Source organism: Phaenicophaeus curvirostris, chromosome 12, assembly GCF_032191515.1.
Source record: "Phaenicophaeus curvirostris isolate KB17595 chromosome 12, BPBGC_Pcur_1.0, whole genome shotgun sequence".
NCBI lineage: Eukaryota > Metazoa > Chordata > Aves > Cuculiformes > Cuculidae > Phaenicophaeus > Phaenicophaeus curvirostris.
Window position 1 is genome coordinate 10,471,442 of NC_091403.1, and position 16,226 is coordinate 10,487,667.

At 45.2% G+C, this 16,226-nt stretch overlaps 1 protein-coding gene across 2 annotated transcripts in view; it reads left to right on the top strand.

Annotated features, from left to right (window-relative positions):
- Nucleotides 1-16,226, top strand: part of SLCO3A1 (solute carrier organic anion transporter family member 3A1) — a 171,701-nt gene that overhangs the window by 126,486 nt on the left and 28,989 nt on the right. For both annotated transcript variants that reach the window (XM_069866543.1, XM_069866542.1), the window contains exons 3-4: nucleotides 9,308-9,406; nucleotides 12,132-12,395. In XM_069866543.1, coding sequence (XP_069722644.1) covers nucleotides 9,308-9,406; nucleotides 12,132-12,395 — 363 coding nt within the window. The remainder of the gene's footprint in view (nucleotides 1-9,307; nucleotides 9,407-12,131; nucleotides 12,396-16,226) is intronic.

Below are 16,226 nucleotides of genomic sequence, written 5' to 3' on the forward strand. Positions count from 1 at the left end.
AGAACAAAGCACTGTGCTATTAAGAAATTGAAATAGCCTTTTTCAGCACACAGGAGGAAGGCAACTGCCATGAGCTCTCTGTCCAGCCCTGGAAGAATCGCATTAAAAGTTTCGTACATTTGTAGCACAGGTGCATTTTTTTCCCCGTCTCTTGATAAGCAAATGAACCCCACACCCCCAGCTTTAGATACAGCCTTTAAGTCTTATTAAACACAGGGGTAAATAAGTTGTCCTGCAACATTTTCATACAGTGGTGAGTAGCTTGCATTAAAAAAAATAAATTTTCATGAAGCAGGAGCTGATTTTACAGGCTGCAAAAAATTATTTGGTAGATTGATGGAAAGATTTGATAGGAGAAGAGGGGAAGAAGCTAACAGGAGATATACAAGGCAGCCTGATTTCAAACTCGATAATTTATTTCACTGGCTAGAGGCAGGGCCATCAAATATTGAACTCCTCTGTGGGGGTCTCATGACAAATGGTCCCACGGAAATGGGAGAAATAAGACTCAATCCAACACTTCTACTTTGCAGGCTTGCTGCTTGCTGGAGCTGTTTCACTGGCCAAAAGCAGCTGCAGGTCAGACAGTGAGAAATAGGACATCTCAGGACAGCAGTGTCTACTGTTTTTACAGGTGCTGTGTATCACACACGCAAATGAAAGCAATGAGCTGTTGGACTCAATGAGAAGAGCTCAGAACCAAATTTCAGATGTTTCTTCTAACACATTTTGTGTCATTGAAATACATTTGTGTCACTACAGCACTGCGTAACATTAGTGCATCTTGCAACAATTCATAAGGAGGGATAGCCTTTGTTAAAAGTTGAAAAAATTATGAGATGCAGCGAATGATCCTTGGGAAGGCCATGGCTGAACAAGGAATTCAGTCTCTCACTGAACTCAGGAGTGCCAAGACATCCTTCCCAATGTCTGGCATCACTTGAGCAACCCTAAATAGTTGTCCTCATCTGAGTGGTTTACTTTTTTGAGCTCCTGAAGGCTGGAGGCAAAACTAATAAATGATATATATATGCGCTACTGTACAGATGGCAGAACCCCCTGACCTTTTCCTCCCTCCCCACTTCATCTCATACCAACACAGGGCTGGAACCACTTTGATCCCCATCAGAGCAAAGACTAAACATTAAAGTGAATTATCCCAAAGTTGCTTCTCATTAGTCAACAGCTGCAGGCACTTGGAAACATCTGTCAGGATTGTTTTAACATTCCCTTCGCTTCAGTGGTTGCACCAAGGAAGCAGAACAAATCAAAACATGCCGTTGGTCCAACATCACCTATTCAAGTTCCCTACAGTCAACTGCAGCAGTGCAAACAAGCAGGAGCAATAAGGGAGCGGGAGGTGATATTGGGCAGCTGCTTGCGTAGACAAGGAGCTGAGCAGCAGGGAAAAATTATGTCTTTCAATGGTAAATGAGGATAACTGTCTCCAGGAAAGCTGGGAAGGAGAGACCGGGGCTGAGCGTTGTTGCTGGGCTCTGCAGGAATGTGGGCATCCCTGCACCCACGTGGGAACGGGATGGCTCATGGACACGGTCTGCTTGGGAGGATGGGCAGTGCCAGATGACTCCAGCAGGTTTTGCTGCGGGAAGAAGCCATCTGGCTAGGAAACAGCCTTCCCCTACCCTTACTGTGCATTTTCAAGGTTACATCAGCTCATAGAGATCAGAGAAAGCCCACTGAAGTGACAGGGTGTGCCCCACCTAGTGTGAGTGCAGAAGCTCTTATCCCAAGCCCTTGAGGGCCAGTACCTTGCATGCAGGAGAATACAGCATCTCCAGTCTTCACCATTGCACCTCTGATTCCCGTGAGCTGTGCTGGGCTGGTGTTTCTTTAAGGGCAGGTCGCAGAGCACAGGAATTATGATATTCCAGTAATCCCTTCACATCAGCCTTCGACGCAGCGGGAAATGTGGGACAAGCAGGGTTTTGAGATTATCTTGTGCTCTGCAAAGCCAGTTCCCTTTGTGCTTTTAGAAAGAGCTCACTCGTGCAGCAGGGAGGGTGCTGGGGATGACATCCCAGTAGGATGCTCTCCCATGTCCACAGCAGCATCCCCAGGGCTATGGCAGCACATGTATATGCTCTGCCCTCCTCCACATACCCCGTGCATTCGTTATATGATAATTGCTGAAGCACCTGGTTGCTGTCATCCTTGACAGAGATCACGTTTTGCTTCCCAATCCATTCCTCTATGGGGATGTAGTTCCTCGATGCAATGATTACATTAGCTTTGCTGCAGAAAGAGTTTCCCAAATCTTCAAAACTGATCATCTCTTTACCCACCAAAGCTGTCCCTTGGGGTCATGAGATGGGGAAGAGGCATTGCTTTGGCCACGTGCCTTGCTGGAAGTAGGCTGCTCCTTAGAAGCTCAGTGCACAGTCTCCTACATCCTAATTTTATGAAATGCCAAGGCAGGAGCAGGCTGGCTCAAGGAGACCATAAGCCCAGCAGGTATCAGCCACATCTCCATGGCTAAATAAAACGGGATCCACTGCTACACCAGGGGTTTGCCCAGGACTGTCCTAGAAGGGTGACCTGAGTTGGGAACACTGGGGAAGCATTGACATTTCTCAGTGTAACCTCCCAACCTTTTTTAACTCTTCCCCAGCTATCTGAAGCGAGTACTTCTCAGTCATATCTCAGTCTGCTGCTTGGTAAGGTCAGGGCTTGGGCTCAGGGTGTGTTTGCACTGGTGACTGCGGCTCAGGAAGATGTGCTTAAGGTAAACTTTAAACCAGCTAGCACAAACAAGAATAACCTTTCAGTCCTGGCAGCAGAATGCCTGTGTGGAGCTGCTGCATGGGTCTGCAGTGCTAGGTGGACTCTTGAGTACCAAGCTGAGATGCTTGCTGAATTATGTGTCTCCAAAAACTGCACTATAAGTTGAACATTAGACATGTGGCACCCAGCACACAGAGCAAAGGCATAAAGAAGCATAAAGTTGCTGTGCTGGTAACCTGGAAGTGGCACTGACTTCTGACTGGAAGATTTGATGTTTGGACCAGTTTGATATTGAGGCAGATGAGGACAGAAGCTTTGGTTTAGTACCGTCTGTGTTCCTAGGGCAGTTCCTTTGAAGCTAAATAGCTTGATTCAGGTATGTTCCTGAAGCAGGCCTTGAGTTGTATATAAACATTGTGAGGAGTGAGTGACAAATAGATATCTTGCTGTTGTACATTAATGCATAGTCTGTTACTGGGCAAAATAAATGGCAGATGCTGGTAATGCTTCATTTCAGGACTTAAGAGGAGTATAAGGACAAGATGACAGCTTAACATGACTTTTTAATTTTCTTATTTCTCCATATTATAGGGTACTTCTGACATTCCTACAATTTTTCACTGAATCCCCTTACAAAGTGCCTTAGTCCCTTCATAATGCAAAACAAAACCCCAACTCCTGACCATTTTACTTCAGGCTGTCATTTAAAGTAGCAAGGCCTGTAGTTAGAAGAGGACAGACGTGGGAAGTGCTGTATCGGAAAGGGGTTGGGAAGTAGAAATGGGGATGTGATGGGAGACGTGTGTGGCTTCAGTAAGAGGAATGGCTCCTGCTCTGATATTTTTGCGTGCTGTCTCACCTGCCTGGCTCACTTTCACCTGGCACTTGCGGGACGTCTCCAAAACAAATTTCCTTGTGTCAGAGGCTGCGGCTTTGAATCAAAGTGTCTTGGTGTCCTTTAGCTGCCTGCATTTTTTTTTTCTCAGCCCATAACTGCATTGAAGCTGCTCTTATTCCCTAGTGAGCTGTACCTGAGATCCCTCCTTGCTGTACCTTGCTGAGGCTGACAACCCTTGATGCATCTTCCTCGATGTCTTATTACTGCTGGGAGTTACTGTCCCCAGTTAATTCATCACAGAGGTCAAGTTGATGCTTTGCCCCTTTCATGCTGCAGACAACGTAAGTTTGCTTGTGTTTCAGGATCCTGTTGCTGCTGGAAAGCAACTTGGTTTGCCAAGGGACGGCTCTTTGTTACTGAAATATTGACATCCTTTATCCCTGTCTTTGCAACTTGTTTCTTGTATACTTTATGTGACTGACTGAGCGTCTCTGTGCCACGGTCTCTCCACAGATGCAGTGGTACCTGCTGCTGCCCCTTCCCATTGCTCTAGTGGAAAATGGCATTATCAGTCCTAGGCCTTCCTAGTGATAAAATCCCATCACAAAGTGTCAGATCTAATAGTCCCTCTGTCCCAGCCCTTTCCTCAGCCCCTGGAAAATGTCTGCTAGTTGACAGGACAAAGTAAGACTTGGGAAATGCTTCCATTTGAAAAGATGAGGAGGAAGATATTTCCGATTTCTCAGTCCAGCCTGGCTTGCTTCTTTCTGGGTTTTTTTCTGCCTTTGTGGGAGGCAGGGAGACTGGTGAAGCGAATAAAGCAGGAAAGCTGAAAATTATTAGCTATTTTCAAAATATGTGCTTTAAAAGGGCCCAAATGGAAATGAAATACTTTTGAGTTATCAAACAAAATGTCCCAAAGCAAGGTCATTTTGGTTTTTAATTCGCATCTCTTGAGTATTTCTGAGAATTGCCATAATCTCATAAAAATTTAAAAAATAACTCAAAAATTAATAATAAAAATACCAGCAAAATGCAGAAGGGAGAAATGGTTTTCATCCTAATTTCCACTCTTCTGTGTAAAGCTAACATAGGGGACAAGACGTGTTCTTCCTTGGTCCAGGGCAGTATCCTCAAGGAGCATAATTAGTAATGTGCTGCTCTGAGGGGTAGAAACTAATGTTAAGCTGAGAATGAGGCTGCAGTATCATATACTGATCGCTGGTTTTGTTGACATCAGTGGGAGTTTTGCAAGAGGCTGATGGAACCTGGATTAGACCTTTATCTCTTTGCTTTGATATTAGTGTTCTCTGGCTCTATCAAATAAGGCTGATATAAAAGAGGGAAGCATGAGAAAAGACCTAGGAAGTGGTGTTGAAAGCTAGCCCCAAGTTTAGCACCTCTTTATCCTTAGCAGCACCCCCAGAACCAAGAAAAGGGGTTTTGCTAGACCACTTTCTCTACTAATGAACAGCTTCCTGGTTGCATGGCTAGGTGGATGATGTGGGAAGTGTTTTCCTAATAACGGGGGTGTACAGCAATCATGCAGAATTTCTCGAAAGAGGAAGGATGTCTTAAGCTAATTTTAACTTGGGTAATTTCCCGTTGAGCCCTCAATTCCACATAAATGTTCAACCACAGGCTCTATCCCAATTGCCTGATAGCCTTATTCTTGTGCCCAGCAGTGTGCTCCATTGATCTTTGAGTGTGGTCCAGCTCTGTACAGACCCTAAACTATCCATCACTGTATGCATGACTTGTGAGATAAAGTGTAAGGTACTATTACTGCAATCGTAGGATTTTATCAGTCTTGAAAAAAGATAACAAAAAGGGCATGGAATGATTCAGTTGTTTTCTTGATTTTAGGACAAACTATAGAAAAAAGTAAAAACACAATTAACATGAGGGTTTCTTAAGCTAGCCTAAAGGTGAATAATAATTTAATACCTTATTGTAAGATCTCAGATACTGGTTTCCCTGTTCAGTGGATGCTCTGTCCCACATTGCCCTCTAGCGAGGACCCTGTAGAGCAGATTATGCCTTCCCGCTTGCAGTAGACGCCAGGCAAAATGTGCTGTTTTAATAACTGAGGACACAGTCAGTTTCTGCAGTGGTGATTTACCATGCGATGCTCAGAGAGCCAAGGGGCAGCATTCACCTGTCTCAGGTGCCGGTGCATGTACCTGCACTACCCGCAGCTTTCTGACATTTGCTTTTGAGCTGTGTCTATAAGCATCTCCCTCCTGCTGATGGACCACTAGCCAAAGGTCCCTGTTCTCTTCTACTTTGGAAAAAGCAGAAAATACTCCCTGGGGGTTTTTTTTGGTGAAGAATAATTTTTTTTATTATTCTTTGTCTCACCCGTTGCTCCATGAAACGCACTTGAGTTCTGTGGTTTTGTCTGGCAACTGTGCCTGTGGTTTGGAGGTCATCACAGGACAATCTTTTGTCCCTCTTCAACCCAACACTAATATATCAAAAGGTGTCACCTAGAGAGTTAGAATTGGTCCTTACCTCTCTCCATGTTTAGCTATGTGAGCCTGCATCAGCACCAAATGACAATTTTGGTGTGTTCCCTGTTGTCCAGAGCTGTTCTACACTTACAGAAAATCATTAACTAGCAAGAGGGTGGGGAGAAATGATTGCAGGTATCTGCTGCCTGTGGAGAGCAGGTCATGCCTGACGTATCCTGTCCTCCAGGTCTTACTTAAACCAACCCTGCAGTGCCTAGAGCTGCCCTCTCCTGGGTTGTGGGTGCTCTAAGTTGGCCATGCAGACCTTTTTGCTGGCATACACAAGTCCCATCAGGGCAATGGCACAGCAATTCAGCGGCCCCCTTGGCTCCTTGATGCCTGTAGGAACCTGCCGCAGCCTGGAGTGCTTTGGTGCCTGCAGCAACTTTCCATCAGAGAGGGTCGTCCTGTGGATGTGAAACCTCAGGCATCTCTAGAGGAGCGGGTTTTTCTGCTGGTGCCCTCTGTGGTAGTGGGTACAAGGGTCTGGGCTGAGGATCCAGGACTGGGAAAGAGAAGATGCTCAGGTCTTCCTGAGTTTTCCTTCTCCTTACCTCTTATAGGGTAGGGAAGTAAAAGTAGAACAATGTCGAGTCCTGCTGAAATCCAAAAGCTCTTCACCTGAACCATGAGCTCTGTTTGTCACTGCTCCAGGCACATCTCCTGGGAGCACGACACACTGTATACATGTGTGCTTGACTAGAATTACATAGAATTTCATAATTCATAGAAAGTTATCAAAAATAAACCTGATATTTGATTGCTGGATTGTTCATCAGAGTCACAGCACTGGCCAGTCCTCTGGTAGAGGCTGTGTATTTCAACTCTAGACTGAAAATTCAACAGTTTTAGAGCAGTTTGTTCTAAAAGTCTGTGATTTCCTGCATGCAGACAGCCAAAGGGTGCAGCCTGATTACATGTGTGGCTGATACCTGGGTGAAGATGGCACCGTGCCATCAGTGCAATCTTCCCAGGGGCCGTAGGACACACACTTACCCCACCACCACCTCTAACACCATCATGTTTGGAGAGCCTGTTGAGCTTCAACCTCACCCAACCTGCTCCACGTTGTATTTATAGGATGAATGACAAACACTGATGCCATCTAGTGACCAAAAATATTGTAATCTAGATATTTTATAAAATGCCACTAGATATTTCATAGAGCCAAGAAGGGCAGGTGTTGGGGATGGGACAGAGGGAGATGGTGCTGTGTGTGTTGGGAAAAGAAATCCCTTCTTGCTCTCTTGATCTGTCTCTTCCCTAATTTCACGTCTCATGAAGTGCTTCTGCAGATAACCAGGGACTGGGATCTCCCATGTGCAGCTTTATAGAGCAAGGCACAGGCCTCCTAAGCAGCTTTGTTGATGGAAGAGCACAAATTCCCCAACTTACTGGTAGATCATGGAGCCCAAATGCAGTGCCTGGGGACAAAGTGACTGTGGAAGGGGATACAGCTTGCTCCACTGCTGATGTGGGCATATGGGCAGAGACCCTGAGGACTAATTTAAGCTGGCAGCATGGCTGCAACATGGTGCTGTTGCTGTAACTTTGAGCTTAGTTGAGATGGGACAAAGGATGGCAGCTTCTGCTAATCTTCTGACAGTGGTGACTTCTTACAGTGGCTCATACAACCTGACACTTTTTTTTCTTCCCAACACCTTTGTTTCTGCCTCTTATTTCTGAAGGTGATAGCTGTAAAGGCATTAGTGTACTGGGTTTCTGCACAAGTGGCTGGCTGAAGATGCTGTTGCTTTGTGCCTACTTATTAATCCAGCCAAGTCACGGTGCCACAAACCTGGAAGAATTAGTTTGTGCTCTGCATTTTAAAAATGAAGGTGGAGTTATTTCTGACCATACCAGCTTATTCTGCTTGGCTAAGCTGTCATCGGCAGGTGTGTTTTGCCTTGCATAGGGCTGGTGGTCTCATGGGAATATGTTGCAGGTCTTGTCATTTCTCTGACTCCTGAGAAATGCACAGAGAAATAACTAAGAAAATGAAAGTTTCTAGTTTAGGAACTTGCAGACGGAGATAGCTGTGTTGAAGTGCATTATGAATGCACCGAGATGCCAGGCAGCACCCTTAGAGCGATTTGGCAAGAGATGTGGGCTATACCCCACTGCTGAAGGAGAGTGAGAAAAGCATCCAGATGCGAATAAGCTTCTTCACAGGATGTTTCCAAAGAGCAGTGACACCAAGACTGGTGCCAGCACAGCCCAGCACATCCTTGGGTGAGGGTCCCTTCCCTCGCACTGCACATGAGTCCATCAGCAGCACTTGGCCCCAGAGTGAATGAGCAGGTGTTTGGTCTGCTCTATGCTGCTCAGACCTGCCTATGTTTCCTTTGGAAAGCTATTTACAAGGGTCCTTGGGGACTTGTTTTCCCATCCTAAACATGAAGGTACCAAATATGTTCCTATTGTCTATTTGTTACAAACGTTTTGTGTTATCTTTACTGCTTCTTTTTCTGGATTATCCTTGTGTCCCACTGTCTTTCTGCCCTGGATAATTGAGAGTTGGCGGTGTGCCTGTAGTGCTCCTGTTTCAGGGCCAAAATGGGAGTGAAAATAAATGCTTTGAAATATTGTATTGAAGCAAATAAGTAATTTGCAAACAATAGCTGTTTGCCTGTCATTACACTGGCAATTGCATGTAGGTTTTGCAGGAGGAGCGAACAGTTATGAGGAGTTGGAAGAGCTGTGTGCCTTGGGAAATACTTGCTATGTGGGTACAGTGGGGAGAAGGGCTTCGCCTCTATCAAAGGACTTTATCCAGCAGACTGACATCTCTGCATTGTATAGATTTGTGGGCCCGAAATTCTGCAGATATCTCTGTCTACCAGGAATTTAGATGGAGATGACAAAGGTAGACTTCCCTGTGTGGATCAGGCAGGTCGACTTTACCCTGTGCTTTTGAGAAAGACATCTTTTAGAGTAGCCAGCCAACCAAAACACAGTGTACATCCACACTGTCTTCTCAGCTCAATAGAAATCCTTCAGCATTATCACAGCTCCATCTATTCCTTTTCCTGTAGAGATATGAAAAAGCAAAACACATTTAGGGTGCTCTTTTGCCTGAAGCATTTGACGTACAGACACATCCCTATCTATTTGAAATGAGTAGGGCAACGGCATCTTGCAGGAGACAGGCAGAACCACCTCCAATGAATAACCTGAGCCTAATATTAATTTTCTCTCTTCTTTCTCCTTGTAGGGATCCTGTTTACGATGCTGGTATTTGGACCAGCCTGTGGATTTATCTTGGGCTCTTTTTGTACCAAAATCTACGTGGATGCTGTCTTCATTGACACAAGTAAGGAGAGCTGGGTTTGGTTTCAAATCAAGTGTGTTAATGTTGTATCAGCAGGACAAAAATGTTGATACTCATAAGCTGGTAGCTACTTCTCATTCCATCTTGAGTGCCTCTTGCATGTATGGTTGTCACTTTTAGAGGGGTTTTATGACTGGGATTCAGAAGTTGTCAACTCAGTCCCCTTGCCAGGGCTACTATATCCAGAGCAGCCTTCTCTGAGACCTGGGAGGGCTGCCCAGGCTGTCTGATGGAGACACGCTCATGTTTGGCACCTTATGTGATTGACCCTGTCACGTTGGACAGGCTCATTCCTACTGCCTTATTGCTTTTTTCCAAAAGTAGTGCTGAATATTGTTCACCTGGACTCTGCACTTGGGTTAAAGCAAATTGCTTGCAGGTTGTCTTCTTGTTCATTAAGAAACGTATCTGCAAATTCTATTTCTACCTGCACTGTGCGCTCTTTGCCGCTAGAGGACAGTGTGTAACAGGCTGTTCTCTGTTTCTCCCGAGCCCTTCGGCTATGGACTGCAAATCTGACGTTTCATTCTTTTCCCTCAGTTGCTCAGATTCTTTTTCCATAGTTTTTAGCTTTTTTCTGATCCCACAGGCTTTTATCCTGCTGCAGGGGTGTTTCTCCCTTTGAATGTGCTTTTCAGTTCTGTGTTGTTGCAAATACCTCTTCACAGGATGGAGTTGAACTTTGCAGGACTCAGAACAGAATTGTGCAAATCTGGATAAGGGCTACTGCACTTTCTTGGTCTTATGTGGCAGCTGAAGAATCATAAAATTATCTAAATTACGTCAAATGAGTGGTAAAGAAGTATCTTTCTTGATGCCTAAGACTTCTAACTGCAGCTTAGTCAAACACCACATAGCCCCTTTTTATTTCTTGGCTTTAGCAAAGTTATGTCAAATACTTGCTTGGTCCTCTAGGCAGAGGAGCTTGTTTGAATCCTTGACTATTAAGTATGATTTATTCCAGATTTGAATGTGCAAAAGAAGATATTTCTTCTCCCAGTAGGTGAAGCTGTGGAACTCCTCATTGTGGGGTGTGGAAAGTTTACAAATGGCTTCACAATTAATTGGATGAGTTTCTAGAAGAAAAGAATGAACATGACGCCAAACCTGGCTTAGAAAGCCTCTGAGACACAAATTGCAAGAATAACGTCAGGAATATGTTGCCTTTCTTCTTGTGTATTTTCTGGATATCTACATCTGGTACTATCAAAGACAAATACAGAGCCACAGAGGAGAACGATGAAGCCTGGTGGGGCTGTGACTTAGCAGCTTATAGGAAGGGTATAGCACTTTCCAGCTGCAGGTCCAGCTGGCTTTGGCCATGGTCCATCACTGTCATGCAAATGCTGGGGCACACATGGCCTCTGACTATTTTTGTATGAGAAAAAGTTTCCATGTTGCAGCTGTCTCTGCCTTGCAGCTCAGGGTGGCATGAGAAGACTGAGCTCCAGAGGCTTGAGCCCTGTCCTACTCCTCATTTCAGGCAAGAGGTGTGGGATGCCAGGGCACACGGACACGCTGCCCTCGGTACAGGACTTATTTTAGGAATGGGATATGAAGAAGACCTTGGGTTTTGTGTTTCTTCACGTGGCTGTGTTTGTTTCCCAAGAGCCTGAAAAAAATTCACTTCAGGCAGGAAGAAAGAACAGCAGAAGAATTCAGTCCCTGCAGAACACTATTTTTTCAAAATTTATATCTATTTGAGAGCTATGTGTTGTTTTCCCTAAGGAGAAAAGAGTTTCCTTCTGTCTCTGCTTGAGAGACAACTTGATTGCCTTGCTTGAGACAGACTTTTCAGAGTGACGGTAACCAGACAGACATCATGAATGAAGGAGCTTGTTATTCCAGCCATGCAAACTCTTATCTCCCCACAAGTCAGCTCCAGCACTGGGCATCTCCACTGGCTTGCCAAGTGGCTGTGGCATGAAGCAGCTGCCAGGAGCAGTTTGTTCTCTCCTGTTGTTTATTTTTATTCTCCCAAACTGAATCCAGCACTCTTTTTTCCCTTATCTCTGCTGAGTGATGGCCTACAATATATCCATGTCTTTTATGCTGCTTTTCTTCATTTTCTGATGACTGCTCTTTCTGTGCCCATTTGATGCAGTGGGTCCGTTTGTTTTCCAATATTTAGGACTGTTTCACCCTCTACACAGTCACAGTTGCCCATAAAGCCTCACTGTCCTTTGCTGAAAAGGACTGCAAATTCAAACCAAAAGGGGCATTGGCCTCCTGGTAGAAGAGGGTAAGCTGGTGGAGATGCATTGACCTTGTCTGTGCTGCTGCTTCTCTGTGCGGATCTTTGTGCCAGTAGGTATGTTAGCTATGTGTGCACATTTGACACATTGGGACAGTTATGTCCAAAACCTTGGTACCAGCACGTGGGACACCAGTACATGGCAGCACCCTAGAGATGACAAAGCCAATGACTGGAGAAAAGTTCTGATTACAGGGTGCTGCAGAAACTTGATATACCATCTGGGTAGACAGGGTGATGGGTTGCTTGTCCTGAGGACTTCTTGGAGGTTGTTATGCACTGGTGGCTCACATGATATCAATGTGGGAAGCGCAGTGAGTCCCCACCTTGTGCCTAGGAGCTTCTCACCAGCCAACAGAGGCCCCAACAAACATCTTCCAGCCTATGGGATCATTAATGCTCTTGTCCTTCACTTGACAGCTAGGCCACTGACATATGTGTGTGCTCTTCCAGGTAAGCTGGACATCACCCCAGACGATCCTCGGTGGATTGGTGCATGGTGGGGAGGCTTCCTGTTGTGTGGTGCCTTACTCTTCTTCTCATCCCTGCCGATGTTCGGGTTCCCGCAGTCCTTGCCTCCTCGACCAGAGCACACCGGGGAGAGCGAGCAGGCCATGCTTCCTGAGAGGGACTATGAGAGACCCAAGCCAAGCAATGGGGTCCTGCGGCACCCGCTAGATGGGGAGAGCAGCACGACCTGCTTCCAACAGCTACGAGGTGAGACATTTTCTGCAAGTGTCAAGCAACAGGTTAACATCCGGTTGGATTTACAGTTGGTCTCTGATTTGGGCTATATACCTCTAGTCCCCCACAAAAATCAAAAAAAACCCTCAGTATCCTGAAATTTCAGTCCCTAGCTTCTAATTATCTGTGGCATTTTCCTCATTTTAGAGAGACTTTGTTCCACTTGAAAGGTTTGGGGTTTTTTTTTAAACTATAAAGCCCCAGAAATGCACCACAGTCCTGTAGAGTTGGTAAAAAAATGAAGGGAAACACAGTTGCCAAAGCAATTTGTGAACTTCTTTCTAGTCTGCTGACCTGCTCCTCTCTGCCTCCTGAAACAGAAAGCAAGCCAGTCAAGGGAGCTTAAAAAAAAAAACCCAGGAGCTCTCAGCATTGGAACTGCAGCTTAGTGCAATCCCAGATACAAAGCAGTAATGCTGGGCACCACCGCAGCTCTTAAACTCTGATGGGGACCAGGTGGGTACTTGCCCAGAATAGCAGCAAAGTGGCAGGGCAGTACATGACTTGTAGTGAATTAGAATAGAAAACCCCATATTTTGTCCTGCAGTGATGGAAATGGACCTGGCCCTAATTAAAGTCAGCTAAGGATCCAGCATTTTGTGGGAGGGTGTGGGCAGATATCCTTTCTAGACGTTGCACTAGAAAATCCTTCATCTGAGAGGGTGATTCCGTAGCGTGGTCGCTCACGCTCTCTGTCACTGTGGCAGAGTGGGTTTCATTACTGCTTAATGCACGTAGATAAAGAAGGACAAAATCACTTGCTCCCTGTGCAGTCACCTTAATTGTGAATTGAATGAGATGCAGTTGGGAAGAAAAAAGAGACTTTGGGGAGAAAAGTGTTTTCTTAAATATAAAAATGCCTTGAATAGTTGATGTGGTTGTTCATTAAGGGAAGGTCAAAGATGTGAAATCTTAATTTGATGAGAAAGTTCAAAAGAAAGGTAAAGGGATAAATTGTTTGAAAATTTGTCAGTAGAATTAATTTCTTCATCCTTTTGTCCTTGTTGCAAGGAGTGTGTCAGGTTTGCGGAGTGGGCTTTTCCCATGGTGCATCCACCTGGATAATTCTGTGGCTTTTGTCGTGGATTCATCAGAGCGTCTGCTTCTGGCCAAAGTTCTGGGAATGCGCACTGGAAATTTTTTCAGATTTTCATGTAGAGAAATGAAAGAACATGTCATGTCCATGCTGCACAGAGGGACAGCAGTTCTCCCTGAGGATGGTGCTGCACAAGTTGAGTTTCTTACCCTCAGGGAGGCTATGGGGTGGTTGCTAGAGCATCTATTGCTCACTGAAGTAGAGAAATTAAACTGCCACATTCATATGCTTCACAGTATTGGTTACATCAGGAGGCATTACAGTCTTCCACATTAATCTTCTCATTGCAGGTAGCCCCATTTCAAATCAGTCGGTATTCCAGAAGTCTCTTTGTAGATGGACTTTGAAATACAATTTACATCACATCAAATAAGACAGGGAATGACCTTTTTAGTTGTGCCTTTGAGGCTGTCACAAATGACAGTGTTGGTAGCTGACATCTCCTTTCAAGTCTCTTGCTGCTATTGTCACAGTTGGAACGTGGTCAAGAGTCGTATTTGCTAAAGTAACCGACTGGAGGAGATGTTCAGACATGTACTGAAAGGGGAGACAAATGTGCTTCATTCATTTCTGATAAGCAATGTTTAAGGTGGTGGGTTGAATCTTTCTGTGTATATACATTATTTTGCCAGCAGCTGAAAAATGCGTATGCATTCTTATTGGCAAGACCTTGTATCCTTAACCTATTCGTTGATTTTATGAAGCTTCCTTTGAGGAAAGTCAGACTGTTTAGCCTTTATCCTAGGAAAAAAAGGAGTGATAATTATATACGGAGTTAAAAAATTATCTGTGCATGCATTGTCATATCTTCTGTACTGTTATGGACATTGGAATTTGCATGTATTTGTGAAGCTAAAGAGCAGAGGATGTACCTGTACATGGGGTTAGGGGTGGAAACGCTCACTGGGGTTTGTGTGGCCAGAACTCTGACTCCTTTTCAGCAAGTGTTGTCTCTGCATCTCAGTCCTGGGCCTGTGTGTGCCATCTGTAGGTCCTTGTCAGTGTGGAGGTGTGGATTGTCCATCTCTTACGCGTAGTGTGGAGAGGAGAGGAAGATTTGTTTCTCTAGACTGATAGTGCCAACACACAGTGCATCAACAGTTCATCCTTGGAGGCTGAATTGAGTCACCTTTTTGGCTACTGAAGGGGGTTGATTATTTCTTATTTTGTTTTATATTCTCCAAGCCTTGCCATGACTGCCACACATGAGTGGACATGGCAGGAGAGGAAGCAGGGTGGTGTCACTTGGAGACACACTCCCAGCTGGGTCACGGTTATCAGCTAGTGACATGGCATGGCTGGCATGTGGGAGGGATGCTCGAGACTCTACAAGATTTGCTGAATGACAGGAAGAAGAGACCGAGAAGAAGTCGGAGGAACTCTTTACAAAGGCTTGTAGAGATAGGACTAAGGGCAGTGGCTATAAACTGGAGAGTGGAAAATTTAGACTAGACATAAGGAGGAATTTCTTCACTGTGAGAGTAGTGAGGCCCTGGAACGGGTTGTCCAGGGAAGTTGTAGATGCCCCATCCCTGGAGATGTTCAAGGCCAAGTTGGATGGGGCCTCAGGTAGCCTGATCTAGTGGGAGGTGTCCCTGCCCGTGGCAGGGGAGTAGGAACTAGATGATCTTTAAGGTCCCTTCCAACCCAAACTATTATATGATTCTAAGATGCAGGGCTGGGCAAGGTTCCTTGGCTTTCTCTAGCCTTAGCACGCAGAAAAGCTAGGACTAATACAAAAGCAACCTGCTGGAAGTGTTGAAAAGTCTTTTACATCTCTATCAAGATCTAAACAGGAGGGAGGGCCCAGCTCTTGGGAATCCATGGCATCTCTACCTGTGGCGTATTTTCATGCCAGGAAAAGAAGCAGCCTTAAGAGGAGGTTCAAACTTGAAATAAAACCCATGTCTTTGAACAGCACAAGGTGAAGAGGTAATCAAAGGCAGCAGAGGCAGTGAGTAGCTGCCACAGCACCTCTGCGCAGGGGTACAGCAGCTCAGGCAAGAAAGCTTTGGGCTAGTCCTGTGAGGCAGTTACCATTGCTAAACAGGCATATGAATGCAGCACCACTTTACCTGATTAGTATTTGAGTTAGGCAACGCAAATTCTTTAGGGAGTACAGGGAAGTGAAGGATTAATAGCAGGGAAAGGATGGATAAATGCTGCCATTGCTCTTTGCTCTCACCTGGCAGCTTGGCAGGGTTGTTCTAGCCCTGTGCTCTCCATATGGACTGTGAAAGCACTTTAGGCATGGGCTGCAGCAGTCCATGTTGTTCCAGGGGCACAGCTTTGCTTTCCTACCTCTGGTCTGCCTTGGGGACCTCTCTGCTATTGGGGGCCAGAGATGATACTTGGCTGTGTCAGGACACCTGTGCCCTCTGCTCGTGTTTGTCCGGCATCTGCCCTCTCACTCTGTGTTAACATGCTGCCTCTAACCCACCACCTGCTCCAGGACGTGCTTGGAAATATTGTGTTAAAATCTTTTTTTTTTTCTTACGGAAATGTCACTTCTACTGAATTGAGCGGTCAGTTCTGATGAAATTTGGTTTCAGAATGCTTTCCTGGCTTTGTTTTAACACCTCTGAAACATTCTGTTCTAAATGCATTTTGTTTTGCAACGATTTAAACTAGAAATTCATTACATTGTGCCTGTCTGGCTGGCAAGAGAGATTAAAAACCTAAAAGGATTGAAGTTGATATGAAATCCT